The sequence below is a fragment of the Danio aesculapii genome, chromosome 8, assembly GCF_903798145.1.
Source record: "Danio aesculapii chromosome 8, fDanAes4.1, whole genome shotgun sequence".
Lineage (NCBI taxonomy): Eukaryota > Metazoa > Chordata > Actinopteri > Cypriniformes > Danionidae > Danio > Danio aesculapii.
This window is the reverse complement of record NC_079442.1, coordinates 48,868,235-48,889,751: the sequence shown is the minus strand read 5'-3', so window position 1 is coordinate 48,889,751 and position 21,517 is coordinate 48,868,235. Positions and strand designations below refer to the sequence as shown.

At 34.3% G+C, this 21,517-nt stretch overlaps 1 protein-coding gene across 1 annotated transcript in view; it reads right to left on the bottom strand.

Annotated features, from left to right (window-relative positions):
* Positions 1–21,517, bottom strand: part of igsf9b (immunoglobulin superfamily, member 9b) — a 123,254-nt gene that overhangs the window by 21,018 nt on the left and 80,719 nt on the right. Inside the window, exons 4-9 of the mRNA XM_056464115.1 lie at positions 18,212–18,358; positions 12,850–13,001; positions 9,742–9,859; positions 6,787–6,928; positions 1,298–1,443; positions 1,032–1,174 (exon numbers count right to left, since the gene is read on the bottom strand). Of these exons, the coding sequence (XP_056320090.1) occupies positions 1,032–1,174; positions 1,298–1,443; positions 6,787–6,928; positions 9,742–9,859; positions 12,850–13,001; positions 18,212–18,358 (848 nt within the window). The remainder of the gene's footprint in view (positions 1–1,031; positions 1,175–1,297; positions 1,444–6,786; positions 6,929–9,741; positions 9,860–12,849; positions 13,002–18,211; positions 18,359–21,517) is intronic.

Genomic DNA, 21,517 nt, shown 5'->3' with positions numbered 1-21,517 from the left:
CCTTTTAATACATTTTGGTGCGATTATCACCCGCTATTAAAAAAATTACATGTTTTGAATGAGAAGCTGTACTGTAGCCGTGGCGGAATGAATCTTGGCGTGGCGCCCCGCCATGGAAAAATGTATGTGGCGGAAACCATGTCTTATATTTCATTTATTTTATAGTTGCAGGTTTATTTTCATCAGGAGAGGAATTTGTAAATGAGCTGAAACACTAGCTTGTGCCAGAAAATGTGGACATGCTGACGTTTTTTAAAAAAGAAGAAGAAAATAACAAAAATAAAAATACAAGTTAGGAAAAAAACAAAACTCTTAGTTAATTTAATTTAGACACATATTTAGCTTTTTCTTTTCTTTTAAAATTGCTATTTATCTTTGTAATTTGACAAAATAAATGATTATGTTACAAAAGAATCGGGAAAATGTGACATGTAACAACAATAATGCTATAATGCTAAATACTGTATATTAAATGTTATAACCAACGTATATTTCATATTTCAGGGAAAATTAAACTTCTGAAATTATGCCACGGCTTATGATTTTTAAAAATAAATAATCAACATTTTAACATTTAAACAAATGCAATGCATAAATTAAAATATCACCACCACTTTTAATTAACCATTAATCACCACAGTTTTAATTAACAGTTTTATCAACCTGAAAACATCAACAACAATCAGAAAAACAACTATTTATCATTGATTCCACAAATCGAGATACGCAATAACTTTGATATATTGCAGCCCTTCAAAAAAATGTGCAGCATTTGAGGAATAATTGAAAAAAGGTCTCTCAACTCAATTAGTTAGAAACATTGTGAAAAAAAATCATGTTGGGAGATCAGAATCATATCGAATCATGAGTGAAGCATTACATCCACAACTGTCAGGCTATTTAAACACACCTGAACCATTAAATCTCATTTTCCAAACAAATACAATTAGACTCGAAGCTAAACACTGCAGGATGCTTGTTGGCCCTTTATAAGCAGGATTAGACTCCTCTGATGTGATCATTCACAGTACCTGCTCCAGATTCAAGGACGCTCCATCTTTGGTCCAGTTAACATACAGCATAGGGGGCTCGGCTTGAACTGGGCATGGGATTTCCCCCCCCATTCCCATGGGTAGATACGTCTCACGGGGCATCCGGACCACTCGTGCAGGATCTTTAAGTTATATCACTGGAATTAATATCTATTTGAACCTTTTAATTAAACAAATTATGTGCACACGAAGCTACGTTTCACATTTCAGAATCATACAGAACCTAAAAATGTCCAAGCACTCACGTTTAACTGTGAGGTAGGCAGACGCAGCGGGTGGAGTCATCAGACCATTGGTCGGTCTGCATGTATAATTCCCAGAATCCTCAGGGATAAGAGCTGAAATCAGCAGAGTCCCATCTACCAGGATTTTAACCCGTGATTTCAAAATTCTGTAAAAAGAGAAACACACATCCAAAAACAATCAACATACAGTATAAACAAACACACAGCTAAATTACACAGGTAACACTACACACAGTAGAAAGCAGCATCATGACTAGGCCCACGCGTAAAACTGTGTGTGCAGAAATCTGCATATTTTTAGCCCATCGTTGAGACTGTGTATTTACTTGTGTAAATGTGTGTACATTTAGATTTATTCAGTTTTTAAATTAATTTCACTAATGTTATTGAGATATAATAATAATAATATAAAAATGTTCATCTGATTTATTTACAATACAGTTTGTAAAGTCATATAGTAGTCTTTATATCTACAAGTCTTTTATGGCCCGTTTCCACTGAGTGGTACGGTACGGTACGGTTCGGTTTGGTACGCTTTTATGGCCGTTTCCACTGTCAAAAAGTATACTGAACTGAACCGTACCGTACCACTTTTTCGGCACCCTTTCGATAGGGTACCAAACACGAGAGAGGGTACCAAAAGGCGGAGCCACACGCGCAGCTGAACGCTATTGGTTTACAGAGATACGTCATTCACTTACGCAACAAGCCAGAATAAAAACAAAAAAACCGCCATGTTTGAAATACAGGCACAGCCGACGAGCCGAGAGATTACAGCGGATTTATATATACATATAATAACGAGCCATGGTCGATCTGCGCTCAAACAAACCTTGTCGTTGTCTTGATAAACAGCCACAAAGCCAAGAAGAAGAGCAGATTTACCCTGTGCCCCGTAGTTTTTTACGAGCCAGTCTGAGGCGCGAGCGGTTTCAATTTCTTGCTAGCGCTCGCCGCGCGTCTAACATTATATCTGAAATAACAAACTTCTTGAGCTGATGATAATAACCTGCGCTTGTTTATTGACGTGCTTTTGAAACCCGATCCTGTCAGACACTGACAAACGCGAGAGTGAAGTGTGAAGAAACAAAGGAGAAGCCGGAAAAAAAGAGCACATTATTATTCAGCAAACATGAACAAAATGCCATGATTAACTAACTTATTATCTTCACATTTTGGACTAATATGAACTGGGAATGACGGAATTACTCTCTAACAGAGGCTACATGTGCTGCTGAAGATTACAGACACAGATAAGAGGTTTTCACTGACTGTAGGCTATATTTTGTGTTGTTTTGAACCTAAATACTGACGAAATGTCTGCTATATGTAGTTCTTCTGTAGTTGGTAACATATCGGAGACTGTAAGGGACTGTATGTGTTTATATATGTTCATTTATTTAGTTATTTAATATAATTACAGATGTTACAGTAGGCTGTTTCACACTGTCATTGATCTGCAGTTATAATCAACTCATGTTCATTGAAAAGTTAGTAATAAACATTTCTACACAAGTATTTATGTGTGTAAAGCCTCTGTTTTGTGAGAAGTGCTTCTCATATGATATGTAAGTGACTCATACAGCTTTACTGTAGACATTTCCTCCAGCGAGAATGACGTCGACTGAAACTTTCTGTCATACACCACGCCCACCAAAAGGGTACCCTTGTTATAGTAGAAACGCAAGCCTGATAAAGGTGACCCGTACCAAACCGAACCGAACTGTACCAGTCAGTGGAAACGAGCCATTAGTAGATATATTATATGAGAGACTTGCTTTGTTTACCAAATAAATAGATCTAATTGGATTTGCATTGTAAACATTAAATAAAAGTTAAAAACTCATTATTTTTTATTTCATATGTTAAGCTTTTAGGTATGATATTTTAAAATCATGATATCTTAAAATCAATCAGCAGATTTTTATTATTTTTTTTTACAAAATTCTCCACAGAAATAGCATAAAATGTCCGCAGATTCTGTCTGGCCTTAATCATGACCCATGTGCAAAATAATTATTTTATCCAGATTTACATACATTCATTAAAAAAAAATTAGGGACTTTTTGAAAATGTTTGGCATTTCTGAATTTCCTTGATTTAATACAGTAGGTGCGGCTTTGAGACAATTTTTCATATTTGATAGTTTAATAATAAAGATCCAATAATATTTATTCATGCATATTTTAATGCCATATCAGCAGCATTGGCTATATTCATGGCAAAACCTCCATTAAATATACAATATATAGCATGCAATCATATCGGTTTCTTAATAAACATTCATTGTACAAAACAACATACGAATAATAGCAACACTGAAAAGAGTCATGTACAATCTTTTAGTTTGATTACTGATAAATATTCTAAAACTCCTCCAGAAGACACCTTTTTAAACATTTCCCTTCAAATATTTCCTGAAAATGTTCTCTAATATCATTTAAAAATACACATTCTATTAAAAAATGTTTTATCGTCAACTTATTTTTACACAAGTGACAAATAGGTTTCTCTTCCCCTTTTAATAAATATGAGTGTGTTAGTCTAGAGTGTCTGATTCTACATCTCGTATGTAAAACCTGATTATGTCACTTTTCAAAATGCTAATTATTTCTTTCATTTACAAATGGACTCACTTCATTTAATTTGTTGTTTCTACATTCATTCCATTTGCCATTTCTCATTAATATTTATTAATATACAGATTTAAAACAGGTTTAACATCAGGAATTGTACATTCTGTTATCCTCCATCTGTAGGGTTTGCTGAGCTGCTTTCTCTACACATTCCAATGTATCCCATATGACCAGGTATCCAGCAAAAAACAATATCAAAGTCTTTTTTCTTTAAAAGGTCCACTTTTTCTATAATGCTAGGATGATTTAAAGGATGATCAGTTTTCACATATTCGAGTGCTTGTAAGCAGGATTTTTTTCTATTTGTTCCAGAGCTAAAAGCTGTGAATATTAAGCTTTGTCCGGGAATACTCTTTCTGAAACACTCTTAACCACTTACTGCTGCAGATCTGATAATATTACAAATTAAATAAAATATATTGTCATATACAGCATTTCTTTCTCCAGAAAATTACAATTGTCAGAGAAGCAAATATGAGGCAAATGTATATATAGATATATATTTTGCAAAAGTCAAAAATACATGGTATGGTTCAAAATTAATCCTTTTTCTTTTATGCCAAAATTATTAAAATATTAGGTGAAGATCATGTACTTGAAGACAATTGTTTACTATTGTAAATATATCAAAACTAGTTTTTTTTATTAGTAATTCATATCGCAAAACACTTCAGACAGACAGCGCTGTTGGACTTTCTGGAATTTAACAGATATTTACTTTAAAAAAATGATTATTTAACATTTACTAATCACAAAATGTATATAAAATAGATTGATGAGTCAAAATCATTTTTGTAAACCATTTAAATTGATATAATTACAATAAATTATAAAATACTGTTTATTATTAAGTTTTTTTTAAATTAAAATTAGGGATGCGAAGATCTGTATCAGCCGATAATCACATTTAATGACTCAATCCGTACTCACCAATCTGGTCGATCTCATGAACCAATCGCAAGTGTTTGTTTATGTGTTTACAAGCAGAGGAAGATGCACGTGCACACCTTTTTTTCTGTGCTATCCATTATGTTCTGTAAAGCTGCTTTTGACAATGACTTGTTCACACCTAAATGATTAAAAGAGACATGCTTATTGGATTATATGCAGTATCCTTTATTTATTCTCCCAGGTAAGGAGGATCTCCACTTATCATTCTTAGAGGGAAAATGTGCTTCATGCATTATAAAGCTTGAAGCATCAGAATCAGTACTCTGTATCGGCCGATCACCATATCAAGGTATCGGTACTCGGTATCACCTGCAAATATCCTTATCGGAGCATCCCTAACCTAAATGTATAGTTAAATTCAGTAGTAAATAGGCATGGGCCGGTATAAGACTCTGATGGTATGATAACCTTGGATAAAAATACCATGGTTTCACAGTATTGTAATTACTGCTCTATATTCTCTTTAAATGTCTGGGTAAAAACAAATACCTTTTCCCCCTTTGAACACAATATATTTTATTTAGAGAAAGATTTAAAGTAATTTGGAGCAGTAAATATGTCAGGCTAAATAGTTTAAATGAATCATTGACTTCCGCTGTCCTTATTAATTTCAAAAACACAGATTTATTTACATGTTAAAACGGCATCTTTGGAGATCTTTTCTGCTGGAAATACTGTTAACTCCTAAAAAAAAACCTAAATAAAATGAACACATATCTTAGGAACGGTATAGCAGAAAATACTAAAACCTTGACTTTTCCAAACCGCGGTACACCTTGGAAACCGTTATTGTCCCATGCTTAGTAGTAAATACGATAAGGTTTTGTATTGCCAGTGTAAAATGTAAATAAATTATAGTAAAAGTACTATAAAAATTGTCATATTGTAAAATTAAAATGTGGTAAAAGAAGTTGCAGTAAGGCTATTTTACTGTGAAGTGAATACGCGGTAATGCCCTGCTGTAAAACACATTTACAGCTAAGTTACTGTAAAGGCGCAGTTGCGATAAATTGCTAACAACAGTGCTGCCAGTAAGTTACTGCAAAAGTACAATAAAATATCTAGCAGTGAACTTTAAAGGCAAATTTCTCAGTATTTTAGCTTATTTGAACCTTTAGATTCCAGATATTTAATCTAGTTGTATTTCAAATATCTAATTTAGCGTTATTTTGTTTTTCTGTGATATAAATACATTTTCACCAGACGGCTTGAATAGATCTATTTGGAAAGAAATCCCTCATTTAGATTGATTGGGGTGATTTTGTAAGGGTGTGAATCACATATAAAAAACAAACACATTGCAAACAAGAATAATTACAATAGATCAAAGAAAAAAGTCAAATAAACAGTGCTTTATGGGTTTCCTGACAGATCTCAGGTACAGAAAATGAATAATGAAACGCAAGATAACACTGCAAAGTCTTCATTGTATTAATAATATATTAAATATTCTTCATTCAAGTTACAAATGTACCTTATTTTGCTTTAAACTCTCTTGAAATGCCTTTAAACACATGCAAATGATGACATTTCACTCTCTTATGGTTATACTTTGCAATGACTCACAGATCTCATGTATTCTCAATTGCTGTGCTGTTCAACTACAACACTGCAAATCCTGTGATGTGACTATTGCGTACACACACACTGCTATATCAATGCTGAAATTATATATTGTGCAGCTTTAATCTCGGCCAAAAATCCTAACAAACCATACATCAGTGCAAAGCTTATTTAACTTGATTTTCATGTGACGTATAACACTCAATTCCCAAAGATTTTCCCTTATGACCCTGATTTTGTAGTACAGAGTCTCATATTTCTATTTGTAGTGATTGAATAAGACTCATTCTGTGTGATAATGTTGTATATACTTTGTGTTAGTAATCATAGATCACTTACTCAATGTGATACACGTTTTGTCCTTGTTTCCACCACTCATAAGTGAGGTTAGAAGGATACGCTTCTGCCTGGCACTGCAGAACTGCATCCTGGGACATGTTCATGGTGGTGTCCTCTGGGGCAATGATGATAATAGGAGGACCTGTTTGAAAGCATAGGAGCGTGTGTGTAATCAGCTTTGGAATGAAGAGGGTTGTTTTGTTTGTATTGGAGCGGCATTTAGGCTTTGGTGCCAATATGTATTGTACTTAAGCACTTCCCCCAATAGAGGGCAGTGTTTGCTTGTTTAATTACACTAAACAGTTTTCTTATAGAGTTTATCTTTAGAATTTTCAACCATTCAGAAGATGATATGTGACCCAAAACCTTATGGTGCATGGGTATATTTTTAACAACAGCCAAAAATATATTGAATGGATGTAAAATTTTCTTATATGCTTTGTTTTATTATAAAGTTCCTTGAAGTTATTTAGAAAATTTCCTACTGTAAATATATCAAAACTATTTTTTTATTAGTAATGTGCAAACGAATAAACAGTTTCGAAGCGAATTTAATTTAAATGCTAACATCTCTGTTTTTTAATTTCAATCATAGACATTTTGTAAATTTTCTACTTTAAATATTTATATATTTGTATGCATATGCACTTCATTCAGACGACTTTAAAAGGCAATTTAATAAATTAAGTATTTATTTTTTTTTGAACCCACATATACCAGAATAGTTGTATCTCAATTGCAAATATTGTCTTATTAACAAACCATACATCAATGATAAACTTATTTATTTCACATATTTATTGTTGACAAAAAAAAATCAACACATAAGACTGGTTTTGTGGTCCATGGTTACATGCAGTTGAAGTCAGAATTATTAGCACCCCTTTAATTTATTTTTTCTTTTTCATATATTTCCCAAATGATGTTTAACAGAGCAAGGAAATTTTCTCAGTATGTCTGATAATATTTTTTCTTCTGGAGAAAGTCTCATTTGTTTTATTTCAGCTAGAATAAAAGCAGTTTTTAATTTTTTTAAAACCATTTTAGATCATAATTATTAGCCCCTTTAAGCTATATATTTTTTTCTGATAGTCTACAGAACAAACCATCATTATACAATAACTTGCTTAATTACGCTAACGTGCCTAGTTAACTTATATAACCTAATTAAGCCTTTAAATGTCACTTTAAGCTGTATAGAAGTGTCTTGAAAATATCTAGTCAAGTATTATTTACTGTCATCATGGCAGAGATAAAATAAATCAGCTATTAGAGATGAGTTATTAAAACTATTATGTTTAGAAATGTGTTGAAAATATCTCAGTTAAACAGAAATTGGGGACAAAAATAATAATTCTGACTTTAACTGTATATTTAAAAGTATTGTTATTCATTATATTTGGGGGCTCGTCCTATAGCAAATCATTTCTCTCACCGACAAGCAAAGTTTATGATGCTGCTTGTTTATTTGCACTTTCAAACATCGATACAGCTAACTTATTTAATCTTGTTTGGCTGTTGAGGGGAGAGAAAATCCATATATTTGTTAATTATGGATTTGATGAAATCCGTTTTTATTTTACCTCTAACTTTAGAGGAATCCAGGAGATGTAGGAACATTTTTGTTTTGTTATTAATCCCTGATTTTTACAATGTTTTCGATCTCTAAAACTGCTAAGAATGTACAGCTGAAGTCGGAATTATTAGCCCTCCTGTTCAATTTTAATCCTTTTATATTGTTTCCCCAATTTCTGTTTAAAGGACACATTTCTAAACATAATAGTTTTAACAACTAATTTCTTTTTCCTTTCTTTTTTAGGGGTTTTCACCTTTATTGATAGGACAGTGGAGATTTACAGATTGAAAAGTGTGGGGAGCAGTGACAGGGGACAGATTGGAAAAGGGCCTCAAGCTAGGAATCGAACTTGGGTCACCGCGAGCATCTTAGTGCTATGTGTCGCCGCACATGATTTCTTTTATCTTTGCCATGATGACAGCACATTATATTTCACTAGATATTTTTCAAGATACTAGTATTCAGCTTAAAGTGACATTTGAAGGCTTAACTAGGTTAACTAGGCAGGTTAGGGTAATTAGGCAAGTCATTGTATAACAGTGGTTTGTTCTGTAGACTATCGAAAAAACATACTGCTTAAAGGGGCTAATAATTTTGACCTTGAAATGGGTTTTAAAAAAATAAAACCTGCTTTTATTCTAGCCGAAATAAAACAAATAAGACTTTCTCCAGAAGAAAAAATATTATCAGACATACTGTGAAAATTTCCTTGCTCTGTTAAACATCATTCGGGAAATATTTTAAAAAAGCTAAACAAATTCACAGGAAGGCGAATCCTTGTGACTTCAACTGTACATTATATTTTCATTTCTCTGTGTGCACCTCATACACACGCATTCATTGTTTATAAAGCTTCCCAATCCAGCTAACACAGATTGTATAGCATTAGATTGCATAACCAAAGTCATACTAGATGAATTATGCTGAATTGTAATAGCATTAATACTGTAGATATGGACTAGTGTCTACTCGTTGTTTGAAGCTGAGGTGTGCAGTATGAATGTAATCTTAATTAACATTATTGTCTTTTTATACATGTCATTTATTTTATTTATCTTATAGTATGGAGAGCTCTACTGCGACGTGAATATGCCTTTGGGATTAATAAAGTCTAAACAAACAAACAAAGCAAAAAATGTGGACTTTCTGAGCTGAATGGAAGCAGAAATAGTTCTTAATGTGAGCCAATCGGGTTGCATGCCATACGAAGCCATAAGATTAAGGTTATTTACTTTGCACACAAATCCAACTCCACCGAAGATGCCAATGTTCTCATACCAAATGCTGCTTAAGGTAAATGCTTAAGCCTATTTAGATGCCAGCACCCGGGTTTTTTTTTCTTCTTCACCCACGTGGACGGGATGTGGTGTGTGACTGACCTTTGACCTGCAGCTGGGTGCTGTGGGTGAGGTTCCCTTCTGAGTTGGACACGTGACACTTGTATATTCCAGCCGTTTCCCTGGTAACCTTGCTTAAAGACAAGGTTTCATTGAGTACCTGATGGGGAGAGAGAGTAAGAGTGAGTTTTGAATTTGTTGCCATATCCAGGTTTTCTACACATTTTTACTACTAAAATTCAAGGACTTTTCCAGGATTTCAAGTAAATTCTTATGACCTAATGATTAATTTAATATCTACGTATATAGTTGAAGAATTATTATCCCTCCTGAATTATTAGTCCCCCTGTATAATTTTTCTTTTATATTTTATTTAGCAGAGAGATTTTTCAACACATTTCTAATGATGGCAGCACATATTATTTGACTAAATATTGTTCAAGATACTAGTATTCAGCTTAAAGTGACATTTAAAGTCTTAACTAGGTTAATTAGGCACGTTAGGAAGATAAGATAAGATAAAAGCAAGTCATTGTATAACAATGGTTTGTTCTGTAGACCAGGGGGTCCCAAACTTTTCAGCCTGCGACCCCCAAAATTACAATGCCAGTGACTCACCACCCCCAATATCCTATGAGGTGGTTATAAATATATACTGTAAACCTTGGACACAATGGTGCCCACATACCAATAGGCACAAGTCTATTCATCATTTAGGTTTGGAGGACGTAACTCTGTGACCATCCTCAATGTTCAATTGTGGGTTGTATTTATTTTTAATGTACATGAATGCCGTAAAGGTGTTAGAAAGTTTAAGCAGCTGGTGCCAAACAATCAATGTGTTGTCTCTTTAATATAACTAAATCATATAACTGATAGCTTTTTATTTGCATGTTGTTTTTTTAATATAACTATTAACTACTATTTTTTCTTCTGTAGGTTATGCATAAAATAATAAAATATGGTCGTTCTAATAGTTTGATCAAATGAATTAGATTTTTTTAAATCACCAAGTGACCCACGCCTCATTGACCCGCGACCTCCTAAGGAGTCCTGACCCTCACTTTGGGAATCACTGCTGTAAACCAGTGATCCCCAACCCCGGGCCGCAGAGTGGTACCGGTCCGTGGATCAATAGGTACTGGGCCACAGAAGAAATCATTAATTATTTCTGTTTTATTTATTTATTATCTGAGTCTGAACGAATGAAAAATGACCGCATTCTCTCCGTTACATCTCAGTCACTTGACCACCAAAATATAACCCACATCAGCAAAATGAGTAAGAAACAGACATCTTTGGAAAGTTTTTTTGCATAGAGGAAAAGACCCACAAAGGATCCACAATCTGCCAAGGAATAGATCCGCAGCCCATTTGTCAATAAATCATGTGAATTAAGTATGTCTGTGGAAGCTCAACTGCTGGAGATTGCAAATGATAGCAGCCATTCACACATCGCATCTATTCCACATGCAAGTTCGTTATTTCCAATGGAGGCACGGGGCACATGCAGTTGAAAACATCTCAACTTTTAAGAATGCTGTGCGCGCGCCGTGAGTCAAGTGACAAGAACTGAACGATCAGCTTCATATTTTGTATGGAATATACACATTTCGGTAGACTAAACATCTCAGAGAAACACAGAACACCCAAACACTGCAGTGCTTTGTAATTTTCTCCATAACTAAACTTGTATCAGAGCAGCAATGTTTTGTCAGCATGTCATCCTCTGAGAAAATGCTTGATGGTCACCTAGCTATCTACGTACAGCAACCCCGCCTCCCCCTCCTTGGGCTGCTGTAAAATTGTCAAACATTGACAGGTCAGCGGTGATAAAAAAGTTGGGGACAACTGCTGTAGAAAATCAAAAACATTGCTAAAGGGGACTAATAATTTTGACCTTAAAATGGTTTTTAAAAATATAAAATTTTATTCTAGCGGAAATAAAACAAATAAGACTTTCTCCAGAAGAAAAAATATCATAGGAAATACTGTGAAAACTTCCTTGTTTTGTTAAACACCATTGAAAAAAAATTATAATAAAAAAATCACAGGAGGCCTATAATGCCCAATGATTTGATTCATTTACTTGCCTACTTAACCTAATTAAATTTCCAAAAGTCACTTTAAGCTGAATAGTATCTTGAAAAATAACTAGTAAAATATTATGTACTGTCATCATGGCAAGGAGAAAAGAAATTAATAATCAGAACTATCCCAGCAGGCACACATCATCATAAGACATTAATATTAGATTAGATTTAGGTTGTGATGTCAGGTGACCAAAATTCAATGTCTAGCCAGCATCTAAGGACAATGTTATTGTGACGTTCAATAACGTCATCAAATTACGTTGATATTTGGTTGATTTTAGGTTGTGTTAGAGAGTGACCAAAATCCAACTTCTGATAGATGTCATAGTGTTAATGTCCACACAACGTCAAGGTGTAACATGATTAGACGTTGATATTTGGTTGATTTTAGGTTGACTTAAGGTCAACCTGATTTTCATTTCCAAACAAAATCCAACGTCCCCATAACGTTGGTGTACGTTGGGGTACAACGTCAATATGACATCATGTTGACATTCTGTGCCTGCATATTTTAAAAATGTGTTGAAAAAATGCTGTTTTAAAGCATAAAATTGCTTATTTAATTGATTATTGATATTGATTATTATTTTACTAATAATTAATGTCTTCAACTGTAATTCAATAAAGAAAAGTTGCCTACATACTGCATCAGAATAGAACTAGGTAGCTAAAAGGGAGGGATTCATGAACGATTCACAATAAAAATAGGTAAACATGATTTTATCTGAATAATTTTAATCTTTTGATTCTGTACTATAAAACATTTATAAAGCTCAAAACATTCCTGCTAATCTAAAAACAGCTTAAACTGAAGAAAGTCTGCCAAAATGACAGGTTGTTTCCAGCATTAGGAAAGAATGGATGAACTCCAAGACAGTGTCCTTTGTTCACTCCATTTTACAGTGGATTAGTTTACAAACACAGCACAGGATTCTCAGAAAGACTGAAACTAAAAGAGGATGCTGTGCTGGTTATGCAGGATGCTCATTACGAAAGCAAACAGGGTCGAATTCGAATTCATGATGTTAATTGACTTGTATAAACAAGCTCTGTGCACCTGAATTTCTTCTTGTTTTTCAGTGGCACTGAGATATTTTCTCCAGATGATAGTGGGTTTGGGGTTTCCATGAGCATCGCAGTGGAGAGTGAGAGATTCACCCAGCAGGACCTCCAGGAATGCAGGAGGAGTCTTTATGAACACCGGAGGAGCTGAAACAAAAATAATAAAACATTGAAACCATTTCATTCATAAAAGGATGTGCAGAAAATAATATATAAATAATAATAATAATTATAAAAAAAAATTAAGACCTCCAGAAATGAAGGAGGAGTCTTTATGATTACCAGAGGTAAAAACATAATAATAAACCATCAAAACAATTTCATTCATAAAACGATGTGCATACATTGTATAAAATAAAATAAAATAAAATAAAACAAAATAAAACAAAACAAAATAAAGACCTCCAGAAATGCAGGAGGAGTCTTTATGAACACAGGAGGAGCTGAAACAATAAAAATAAAACATCAAAAATGTGAAGAAAATAATAAAAAAATATATATAAAATATAAAAATAATTAATTAAATAAAACGAAGACATCTAGAAACGCAGGAGTCTTTATGATTACCAGAGGAGATTAAAAAAATTAAAAATAAACCATCGAAACCATTTCATTCATAAAACAATGTGCCTACAAACAAAACAAATCAAAACAAAAACAAAACAATAAACAACAAAACAAAACAAAAACAATACAAAAAACAAAACAAAACACAAAACAAAACACAAACAAAACAAAACAAAACAAAACAAACAAAACAAAACAAAACACAAACAAAACAAAACAAAACAAAACAAAACAAAACAAAACAAAACAAAACAAAACAAAACAAAACAAAAAACAAAACAAAAAGACCTCCAGAAATGCTGGAGGAGTCTTTATGAACACCGGAGCTGAAACAATAATAATAAACCATTAAAACAATTTCATTCATAAAACAATGTGCCAACAAAGAAAAGAAAAGAAAAGCAAGAAAAGAAAAGAAAAGAAAAGAAAACAAAACAAACAAAAAAAAAAGACCTCCAGAAATGCTGGAGGAGTCTTTATGAACACCGGAGCTGAAACAATAATAATAAACCATTAAAACAATTTCATTCATAAAAGGATGTGCAGAAAAAAAAAATAATAATAATAATAAAAAATGAAGACAGGATGAAGACAGAAATGCAGCAGGAGTCTTTATGATTACCAGAGGAGCTAAAAAACATAATAACATAACATATAACATTTATAACATAACAACATAATAAACCATCAAAACAATTTCATTCATAAAATGATGTGCATACATAAAATACAATAAAAAAATCCCCAGAAATGCAGGAGTCTTTATAAACACGCGAGGTGGAAGAACAATAATAACAAACCATCAAAACCCTTTCATTCATAAAAGGATGTACATACAATAAAAATCTATTAAAATAATATAGGTTCAAAATATCTCATATGTGGCCATGGACAAAACCAGTCATAATGAAAACTGAGACATATATATCATCTGAAAGCTGATTAAATACGCTTTCCATTGACGTTTTTATGGTTTGTTAGAAAATGATAATATTATGGGCGAGATACAACTATTTGAAAGTGGAATCTGATGGTGCTTAAAAAAAAATCTAAATACCAATAAATTCCTTTCCACTTGTCTAAATGAAGTGCTTAGCAATGGATATTACTGATAAAAAAAAATATTGTGATATATTTACAGTAGAACATTTACAAAACATTTTCATGGAACATAAAATTCACATATTATTCTAATAATTTTGGACATAAATGAAAACAATCAATCATTTTGACCCATAACCTTTTTTGGGGGGTTATTGTCAAAACTATACATAGACTGGTTTTGTAGTCCAGAGTCACATATAATTAAAAATAATTAATGCATAAATAAAAATTCATAAATTAACAAATAAACAATGCATCTATGTGCTACAAACATAGGCTTAATCTGCTAAACAATCTGTAAACTCTGTGAATTGAAGGCAATTATATTGTAAACAATGTTTTGATTGGGGCGACACAATGGCTCAGTGGTTAGCACTGTCGCCACACGGCAAGCTCAAAGGATCGAGTCCCAGCTGGGCCAGTTGACCATTCTGTGTGGAGCTTGCATGTTCTCCCCGGGTTGGTGTGGGTTTCCCCCACAGTCCAAAGACATGCACAATAGGTGAATTGATTTACTAAACTGGCCGTAGTTTATGTATGTGAAAGTGAGACTGTATGGGTGTTCCCCATCACTGGGTTGCAGCTGGAAGGGCAACCGCTGTGTAAAACATATGCTGGAATAGTTTGCGGTTCATTCTGCTGTGGCGACCCCTGATGAATAAAGCTACTAAGCCAAAGGAAAATGAATGAGTGAATGTTTTGATTCAAAAAGCCTCATATATCAGCGCGGATATTAATTTAGCGTTGCCTTTATTTGTTTTTTATTCTCGAAATGTCGGTAATCATTGACTTGCATTTGACAAACCATAAAGGACCACAGCTTTAGCTAAAAATCCTCTTTAATTTTCTACTGAGGAGAAGAATCACCTCCGTCTTTTTTAATATTTGCATGAACTATCCCTTTAAATCACTTGCTCGCATAAAAGCTTGTATTCTTTCAACCATCACATGCAATTAAGCGATCATTTTAAGTGGTGCAAAACCTCCAAATTCACAACCACCAAAACAACCCTGCTTCCTCATAACTCTGTCAACAAAAAGACAAGTTTTCCACAAACTCACACACAAAGAAAGCTTATAAAGCCTCTGTAAGCCGACACTGTGCATATAATGAGCGTTAAGCAGGACAGACTGGAGAGACTTGGAGTGTGAGCATGAGTTTCTGTGCTTTTGTCTTCTTTCTGATCGCTCGTACATGCGACAGTAACACGATCAGATGCTAAAAGCCAGTCTGAGACCTTCAAGGGATTCACACACCAGCGTTGAAGCACTGTGTGTGTGTGTGTCAGAAGGTGTGTGTGAGATTTCTGAAGGCATGATAGTTGTCCTGAAGGTGTGAGACAGACAGGCATGAAAAGATTATGCAGGAAGTGAAAACAAAGTAGTTTCGGTTCAAAAAGTAAAAGATGAATGCAATGATGAGTATTGGGTAGATGGATGTAGATGGAGGCTGATGTTTTAGGCCTGTTGATATCAGAGCAAAACATGATCTGCATGATGCACAGTGACTACGTTTACATGGACATCAGTAATCAAATGATTTGCCTTAATCTGAATAAGACAATAATATGATTAAGGTGTTTACATGAGTTACTTGTTTAATTGTTCCTTTCATGATCCCGTTTGACATGTTAAAGTGCATAGATCGATTAACATTGTCCACATTTCCTCCGGAGTTTCATGTAATTTCAGGTGTTTCATTTTTAATTTGTCAACTTTAACTGCAGTTTGGCACTTTCCCTCTCATTCAGGAACATTTCATGCATGCCCCCCGTGACAAACTGAGGTATTGGATGAGAGTATGAACTGCTGGAAGAGTGTAGTTTTAATGAAGTTTGATATTGCATAATTGATATTCTCGATGCAGGAGTCTGCGGTCCTTCACTGACTCGATAGGTGCAGAGAATAGTGCCAAACAGCCGTGTGTATACAGACTATCCTGTAGCCAAATGCGGTGAAAATCCTACATGATAGTAATGGTTGGAATGCGGTGTTTACATGTCTGTACTGCACTTCAATAATGCCACTAAAATCGGCATACTTCACGTCTTAATTTGATTTCTGTTTAGTTCGATTATGACTTTAATTGGATTAAAGTAATTAAAAATCTCTGTTTAAATGGTAGACTCTTAATCAGAGTATTGTCTTAACTGTATTAAAATCAGATTATTGGTGTCCATGTAAACGTACACACTGACACAAGTCTCATGAAAAATAAGACAGGATTACGCAATTTTGACTTGTTCACTGGAACCAAGCTCTACTTATGAGTTGGAGATGAGCTGCTTTAATGATAAGTTGAATGCTTTTTTTGTATGATTGCTAAAATGTTAGCTGCTTTATTAGCCTGAACATGAAAAATAAAATCCCTATCATAAAATATAGGGCTCTATTATAATGATTTAATCGCAAAGTCTAAAGTGCATGGCGTAAAAGCATTAAGGGTGTGTCCGAATCCACTTTTGCTATTTTAAGGATGGAAAAATATAGTTTGCGCCCTGGCGCATGGTCTAACAGGGTTGTGCTTATTCTCTTTATAAGTTATGAGTGAGTTTTGAGCATAACATGCATTGAACCAATCAGAGTCTCGTCTCGCATCCCCTTTAAGAGTCAGTTGTGTCGCGCCATGGCGCATTTGCTATTTACATTGCGCACTTTCTGGGCTCCATTTTAATGATCTAGGCGCAAAGTCCAAAGCGCAGGGTGCAAAAGCATTAAGGGCGTGTCCGAATACACTTTTGCTATTTTAAGGATGGAAAAATACACTCTGCGCCGCGGCGCATGGTCTAACAGGGTTGGGCTAATTCTTTACTCCTTTACTTTCGTGGATAAGGAAACGGTGCAACACACTCCACTGAAGGCATCCATTAGCCTACATATTTAATTACGTTTGTTAAGCGCAAAGATTTGTTTCAAAACTATTTTTAAATTTAGTTCTAATTTCCAGCAAATAAATAAATAAACAATAATAACGAAGAGTGGTCAAAAACCGAGTTATATCCAAAACACAACTAATTTTTATGCCCCATATGGTGATGCAGACGTCTCCAAAACGCAACAGGTGAACAAATCTAAACTAGTTTTTATTAAAATAAATATAAATATGCATATAACAAATAATAATAATAATAACAACATTATACAAATGCAAATTGTCATAAATAAACTGAAAAAAGCTCCCCGAGTCATGAAAGCGGCATGGAGGCAGTGGTTTTTATATTTATGTAGAAAATAATAATTTTTGTAACATTTTAATCCTTTAATCTTTCCTCGTATGTAAAGATATTTGTGTATTGCTGTACATCATGTATATTTTAAGCAATGTGTAAGCATTTGAACCTGCATAGGCGCATAAATAACATGCTCTGCGCTGGACTTTACACCAGCTTTTAGTTGGTCAATGGTGCAGTCTATTTCAGTTCCTCAAAACAGTAACATGCCAACAATGCACCTTAACACACCTCCTTTTCAGACCAGCACACCCATGAGTCCACAAAGTGGCACAAATGGATTTGCTATTTAAACAACGTGATGCAAAATGTGAAAATTAGAGTTGCGCTGGTCAGCAACAAATCGCGCAAAACGCGTCTTGCGCCTGGTGTAATTCTTAGAGTACATTCACGCAGTTTGATTCTGCTGTTAGATTCCAATGGAGGAAAGAAAGTCAAAACACTTTCTGAGCGCACCTGTGATGGAGAGGAAGTTCCAGGTGCCGTTCTGAAACTCATCTGAGGTTCGGTCCAGCAGGAGAATCCGACATTCAAACCAGCCTTCATCCTCAAGGGTCAATTTCTCCACCATAAGAGATGCACCGCGGGACAGTGACACACGGCCTGCAATGAAAAATCAAAGAAATAAGGAATTATTTAGTACTTCAGGCTGATTAAAAATGACAAAGCAGACAAAAATGTATTTAAAAAAAAAGAAAAGCAAGCACTTCTGAGATTGTGAGTTTGAACGTGCAAAAATTATCAAGTGAATATAATGAAAGTGTATTTAAAAAAGTACTGCAAACTGCATAAGTGTAACTGTAATAGAAGCAGATGAGATGCTGAATAGTACTTTTTTGCACAGATGGCTTCAGTACAGTGCACAAGCCAAAAACCACATGCATACCTGGAACAACCATCATATCGAAATGAGATAATTTTAGCCTTCACAAACCAATGAGGAATTTAATGTGTCAATATTGAATTTAATGCAAATGGGTGTCTAGAAGTTATTCAGACCCTACATTGAACACTCAAGAATTTGCAGCAAATAAATTTCACAAATGTGTACAAAGAAATGGCAAGTGACAGAACGAATTTAAAGTGTGCAAGACATTTTCTTAGTGCTTAGCAATGCATATTACTAATAAATAAAACGTATTGTCATATATTTACAGTAGAACATTTACAAAACATTTTTCATGGAACATAACATTCACTTAACATTCTAATGGGGCGACATGGTGACTCAGTAGTTAGCACTGTCGCCTCACAGCAAGAAGGTCGCTAGTTTGAGTCCCGGTTGGGTCAGTTGGCAATTCTGTGTGGAGTTTGCATGTTCTCCCCGTGTTGGCGTGGGTTTCCTCCAGGTGCTCCGGTTTCCCCCACAGTCCAAACACATGCACTATTGGTGAATTGAATAAACTAAATTGGCTGAGTGTATGGGTGTTTCCCAGTACTGGGTTGCAGCTGGAAGGGCATCCGCTGTGTAAAACATATGCTTGATAAGTCGAAGGAAAATGAATGAATGACTAATATTCAATAAATTTTGGACATGAAGGAAAAATCAATCATTTTTACTCATAAAATGTATTTTTTTTTTTGGTTATTGCCAAAACTATACATAAACTAGTCCAGCAGGGTATATGCAGGAATCCTAAAGGTCATTTTAATACCTTTTTAAAGACCTTCTCAGAATATTTTAAGACCACTTCAAGTTCTAATCAGTATCAAACCTTTACCATAATAAACAGTTGTTAATCTGACACGGTTGCTTTCAACGACAGGCTTCAGCCATTGTTTACACACTTAATACACAAACTTACATTTTCCCATTTTTGGCGTCTGCTTCGCTCGATGGTTTTGCTAAATATGGAGAGCGTCACATCACCTTTCTCGCGTTTGCCGCAAATTACGTGACATCACCCGGACGGAAAAGATTGGCCGAACGTGCCCCAGCCCAAACCAATTGTATGGATCGAGCACGCCGTTGTTAATATTAGGAGGAAAATAAATATGTTTATGCTTTTTTTGAAGTCAAACACTTTGGACAACGCTTGAACAAAATTTAAGACCTCGTAAAAACACGATTAAGACTTTTTAATACATTTAAGGGCCTTAATTTTCTCATAATTGATTGATCAACTTTTAATACTTTTTAAGACTCCACGGACACCCTGTCGAAAGTCACATATAATTGAAAAAAAATAATAATGTATAAATAAAAATTCATAAACGAACAAATAAATAATGCATTTGTTTACTACAAACATATGCTTAATCTGCTTGTTATGTTTGCTGTTTTCTTTGTCTATTTTTTTTTCACCCTCCTCTCTGCTTGTTTAGTCTTTAGGTTTCTTATTGGTTTATCATTCTGTCCATCATCATTATGACGAAGTCGGTTCCACCAATCCCAGGACAAGCCGCAAGGATTTAAAGCACCGACAGACTAGTGTGTAATGTGCGCTCTGCCTCGGCGTACCATTTGTGCTCCATGCAATTTGATTGTGCTATGCTTCGGCTGTTGAGTGATTTATTATCTCAGTTTACTGTGGTAATTTGAGTTTGCTTGTTGAACTTCGTTGGCTTTAAGTAACATAATGTGATGGCTGTTGTGTGGTTCTAAACTTTGACCGATTTATCTGGTTTGTTTTAGTTTAGATTGATGTTTTGTTAGATTAGTTTGAGTGTTTTGCCAGTTGTGTATTTTGAGTTTTGTAGCTTTAATTAGTTTAGTTCGGGTGTCATATACACTGAAGATCTCGGTGTTTATTTGTATTTATTTTTGACGCCTAGTTTAGACTTTAGTTTTAAGGATCGTTTTGTTTTGTTAATTTCTTTGATTTGGCTTGCACTCTTTGTTTTTGTTTAAAGATAATTATAAATGTTTGTTTTTCTTTTTCCTCTCCAATTCCTGTTCAATAATTTTCAACTATTGAGTAAAAAGCTTAAATAGAGAATTGATTCTTGCCTCATCCTTGATCTGTCGCACACATTACACCTGTCTCACTTAAATGTTACAGCATCCCACTAAAACATCTTTAAAACGTAACACTGCTAAACAACCTGTAAAGGTGAATTCAAGGCAATTATATTGTCAAGAATATTGTGATTCAAAAATCCTCATATATCAGCTCGGATATTAATTTAGTGTTGCCTTTATGTGTTTTTTTATTCTCAAAATGTCAGAAATAATTGACTTGCATTTGACAAACCATAAATGTAAAAATCCCCTTTCATTTTCTACTGAGTGTAACAGGATAATTTCAGGCATATTGTTTTCACTATATTTTTCTCCTGTTAGTTACTGTTCATTTAAAATAGTTTTGTGTTCACAATATAAATGTAAAGAGAGTCATGCGACAGTGACAGTGGTTTCACCTCTTCTCCCCCTTGGGGTTAACATCAAGATGGTATAGTCCAAGCGGCCATACCTGTTGTACTATTGTAGCGGTCTTTTCCACCTTTTCCTTGAACAAAAGAGGTATGCTCTACCTGTTCCACATTAAATTTGGCTCTGGTCATAAACAACACACACACAAATACATATTTCAGTTTAATTTTAATCATATGTTTTATTTACTGATGTAAAAACAATTTGTTTTATTGTAGAATGTTATTTTTGTTGACAGTGTAATGGTATGAGCTGAAGCTGCCGATCTGTCATAAACATAATAACATTCTCTATGCAGGTATGCATTTATGATTTTTATTTTGACGATGTAGTATGTGGATTGTCACGGTTCATATGCTGGATTTTGTAATTGTGAGAGCTAGTTTTCT